At 29.4% G+C, this 4,780-nt stretch overlaps 2 protein-coding genes across 2 annotated transcripts in view; one reads left to right on the top strand and one right to left on the bottom strand.

The window, feature by feature from the left end:
- ssrp1 (transcription factor protein) overlaps nucleotides 1-754 on the top strand; it is a gene marked incomplete in the record, with an annotated part of 9,520 nt that extends 8,766 nt beyond the window's left edge. The window contains 1 exon segment of the mRNA NM_001078359.1: nucleotides 368-754. Within this exon segment, the coding sequence (NP_001071827.1) occupies nucleotides 368-439 (72 nt within the window).
- Nucleotides 755-1,275: 521 nt separating this feature from the next.
- The window catches only part of LOC100178810 (testis-expressed protein 11-like), a 17,058-nt gene continuing 13,553 nt past the window's right edge, over nucleotides 1,276-4,780 (bottom strand). The window contains exons 14-17 of the mRNA XM_002124597.2: nucleotides 3,713-3,848; nucleotides 2,855-2,981; nucleotides 1,631-1,789; nucleotides 1,276-1,353 (exon numbers count right to left, since the gene is read on the bottom strand). Of these exons, the coding sequence (XP_002124633.2) occupies nucleotides 1,276-1,353; nucleotides 1,631-1,789; nucleotides 2,855-2,981; nucleotides 3,713-3,848 (500 nt within the window). The remainder of the gene's footprint in view (nucleotides 1,354-1,630; nucleotides 1,790-2,854; nucleotides 2,982-3,712; nucleotides 3,849-4,780) is intronic.

Below are 4,780 nucleotides of genomic sequence, written 5' to 3'. Positions count from 1 at the left end.
ATTGTGAAATGTGGTATCTATTGTTGAAATGTGGTATTTTATTGTTGAAATGTGATATTTTATTGTTAAATGTGATATTGCATTGTTAAAATGTGATATTTTATTGTTGAAATGTGGTATTTTATTGTTAAAATGTGATATTTTATTGTTGAAATGTGGTATTTTATTGTTGAAATGTGATATTTTGTTGTTGAAATGTAATATTTTATTGTTGAAATGTGATATTTTATTGTTGAAATGTGGTATTGTATCGTTGAAATGTGATATTTTATTGTTGAAATGTGGTATTTTATTGTTGAAATGTGGTCGTTATAACAATTTTCGACATGTTACAATTAAATAACTCTGACCTTTTTTTTTCTTCCAGAATTCTCCACCAGCAGATGAGGAATCAGCAAGTGAATCGGAAGCTGCAAGTGAAGAAGAAGAGAGCGACTAAATTTGATGAACCATTTCCATTTTTTACATAAAACAGAAAATTTCAAAAGTTTTCACAACAAGTGAAATTTCTCTGAAAAGTTTCAAAATCAACAATCCAAAAACTTTTTCCTTAAAGATTTAAATTTTGTGATAAAAACCATGAGAACTTATTCATCATGATGAATTGAAACTCGGTATTTTGTAATCTTCACTTAGCGCTCTTCTTTTCTGAAGATTTCAGCCAGTGTGTCATACTTTTGTATACTTTTTTGACCGCTGTAAGAAATTTAAAATGTTGTATAAATGTGAGTCGCACAATACATTATTTCAAAATTCAAATTTGCATTTTTTTATGCTGTACACTTACAAATGAAAATAGTGGTAAATCTTGCATAGTTTTATCTACTTTGCAGAATTTTTAAAAGGAAGTTATATAACGATTTGATGCGTTATTTGTAGCAGGGCAAAAATAGGAGAAAAAAAGGATGTTACACTATGTTTTGATGTACAATATATGAATGTAACTTACTTTATCCTCGAGTGGCCGGACGGTCGTTATAACATGGTCGTTTATACACCTCGTGCCAGCTTACAAGGTACTTAATGGGTAATAATTTTTTTGATTTTTTATGTTTGGCTGATAATTCGAACAACTCAGGAGTGACCACTGGGTTGAAACAATTACCATTAAATATACAGTCTTTAAAAACGAAGGCAGTTTAAGCCAAAAATGTAGCTAATTCTTAGTGAATTTTTTTGAAAACATTTGTTCAATTTGTTTCATTCCAAAGTAAAACATTCAACAACAAATAACAAAAACAGCTCATCAGTCAAAACTTCAGATGAGTGAAACTTTCACACAACTGTTCTTTTCATTCTTCGAGATAAAACCAAATCCTTTTTCTCAATTATCTCCTGGTATATATTGTTCATCTGCAAAATTTTATTGTCATTAAAAATTTGGAATTTTAATTTTTAATTGAGTATTTCTTGGTGGCAAGCAATGATACATTTTAATATAGTAAGACATGCAATCTGAGATTTTATTTGTGATTTGAGATTTATACGGTGCAAAAGATACACTATATAAATATTTTACAAAAAAAAAATTAAATCTCAAAATTTACAGTTTGGAACTTTTTCCTGAAATGTTAAAATGTGATACAGTTGATGTGATGCAAAAAAAACTGTCCCAAAAACTCTGTTTTACCCGTTTTTCGTAACTTTCTTTGTATACGTCTAGTTGGCCCACTATACGAAGTGCAAACGCACACCAATGTTCGGCCTCCACAACATGGTCGGCTACAAACAGGTTTACTCCAACATTCCAAGCCCTGGTAGTCAACCATACAACCTCTGTTTCAGGATACTGTCAAATAAAAATTACTTATATAACGTTACAAAGTTTTTATTTATTTTTTTTATCTTTTGATTTGCGATTGCAGATTAAAATAACATTACATAGTTTTTGTTTCTCTTATCGAAAATGATTGTGAAATAAAAATATAAAAATAAGTGATTGTGAAATAAAAATAAGTGATAACATGTTATACTTTTTATGTAATTTTATATAACATTGCAGATTTTTTTATCTCTTCAAAAACTATAGCAAATTAAAAATAACTTGAATAACATTTTATAATTTTTATTTATCTTCTCGGAAATAAAATCAAAATAAAAATTACTTATATAAATTTGCATAATTTTTATTTCTCTCTTCGGAAATGTTAGCAAAATAAAATTAACTTATATAATATATCATACATTTATATATTTTATTGAAAATAATTGCGAAATAAAAATAACTTCTATAACATTTTATATTTTTTATTTATTTCTTCGAAAACGATAGCGAATTAAAAATAAATTTAAATAAATATAAAATAATTTTTATTTATCATGAAACTGATAGCGAAGATTATGTCATATAAAGAACAAAAAAAGGGAATCACATTAAAACAACATTTGTTAAAGCACGATATGGAAGGAAACTGTGGAAAAAAGTGTCAATTAAAAGTGGGGATGTTGCATATAACGTATAGAGATTTAACATTTAGTTATTAAAATTTAATTAAACATTTTTGCACACCAAAATCATGGGGGCTCGTGTTTCACAAATTTATATAACACATGCCGAAACATTTTTTTTTAAATTGGTAATTAGTGAATAGTTTTGTGGCACAGAAAAGAAGATATATTTTAATTAATAGCAGTCATGAATTTTTCTATTTATGTTTATCTCAACATAAGCACTATGAAAAAAAGTTTTTTTTTAGTAATAACTGCTTTCTATTTTACTAATAATTATGTTTTAAACATAAAATAAAAAAAACAATACAAAAATGTGATAAAAAACACATGACAAAAACAACATAAAAATGAAATACAAAATACCCAATTAGCATTTTTTTAATTATACCAAGAATAACTTTACCTTTTTTCCATGTTTTGTGACCAATAAATAAGCTTCGTTCATAAGTTGCCAACTTTCTTCTTTGTTCGTTGGGTCAGATCCACTACCTTGCTTTAAACAAGTGTCAATCAACATTCTGTATAAACCACTGTGAAAATAAGACTCGATTGGACATAACTGCAAAACAACGTTTTGTTTTTTTCTGTGTTAGGACAGCAAGAAAAAAATAGTAAAACACACAGAAAATTTTTATTGTATAAACAACAAATAAAAATTAATAAAATCTCCTTTTTTTATAAAAAAAACACAATATATTATTAGCAAAAAACATAAGCATGTTTTTGAACTCTTTTTTACTATTGTAATTCTCTTTGCAATAGTATAACATAATTTTTTATTTAGAAACGATAGCGAATAGCATGTTACTTAAAGAAAGAAGAAGAAAACTAACTGCAAAACAACAGTTGTTAAAACACAATATGGATAAAAAGTGCGGGAAAAAGTGTCAATTAAAAATCATATTTTTGCACCCAAAATAGTAATCCACTTGACCACTTATCAGTTTTTGTGTTTGTGAGATAAAATTTTGCCCAAAACATGAAATCACAGTGTATTTTAGGACGTATGAAATTCTTTTTATCTTTTCCGTCACGATAACGAAGAGCGGGAAAGTTTACAAGAGCGAGAAAAAGGGTAGTAACAGTAAAACAACAGTTGTTAAAACAGGATAATAAATAAAGCAGAAAAAAACTTTTGTATAAAATGGGTGACCGTTACACTCTACAAATAATACAATATAAAATAATTTAAAAAATATTAAAATTCTAATCAAAAGAAAATATATATTTCGTTTAATTGTGGAATATTGTTATGTCTTACCTTTGCTTCTTTAATGCTTCTTCTTTCTCAGCATCTGTGTCCATGGTAGCAATTGACTTCTCTATTTTACTGATAGCCACCTTCAGCCCACGCTTGCATAACTCAGTATGGTGTGCTGGGTGTTCAACTGCTAACCCTGTGTTACAGAAACGATAAATTACTGCCTTGTAGAATATGGGGGAGGTCACATAGTTGAATGAATGAATAAATGGATGTAACTTACTTCACCTTGCGTGGCCGGAAAACGACAGTCGTTATTACACGGGTTTAACACCTCGTGCCAGCTTACGAGTTACCATGTATGTTACTTTGTGGGTGACTTTGTGTAGTTGAGTTTTGACTACATTACACAACTACACAAGTATGATTAGCTCGTCCAGCGCCGTGGCAAAGTGGTTAGCGCGCCTGTAACCCAGAGGTAAAAGGCTCAAGGCTGCTACCATTGTGGGCGTATGTGTCCTTGGGCAAGACACTTTACGGCAATTGCTCTAAACAAGTTGTCACTAATAGGTTGTCAAAACTATCATTCATACAAAACCCCCCAAAAGTAATCATCTACAAAGTAACATACATGGTAACTCGTAAGCTGGCACAAGGTGTTAAACCCGTGTGATAATGACTGTCGTTTTTGGCAACGCGAGGATAAAGTAAGTTCCATTCATTCATTCATTCAGCTTATTATTATTCAGGTAGAGTTTAGAACAGGGGTTCCTATGACATTGCGCTCTAGTGGGCATAAGTCATTTTCAATAGGGCGATGAAAAAAATATAAACTAGTATTATTTTAATTTATCATCTCTAAGCCCACTAAAACACTATACAACACTTTATCATTCTAACTAACGGTTACTGCATAATAAAGTTTTTAATTAAAATAGTGTTTTTTCCTTTTTTTTAAAATGTAAAAAAATAGAAGGGCTACTATTTTTCAAAATTGTCAAAGAGGGCCACGGTGTAAAAAAGGTTGGGAACCTCTGGTTTAAAAAACGCATTCCCATAACTTCTGGGTTAGAAGCATGTGTGCTAACTATTATGCCATTTGTTCATTACCTGCTATTGTTTCAAAAG

Source organism: Ciona intestinalis, chromosome 3 (genome assembly GCF_000224145.3).
Source record: "Ciona intestinalis chromosome 3, KH, whole genome shotgun sequence".
Lineage (NCBI taxonomy): Eukaryota > Metazoa > Chordata > Ascidiacea > Phlebobranchia > Cionidae > Ciona > Ciona intestinalis.
This window is presented reverse-complemented; position numbering and strand designations above follow the sequence as displayed.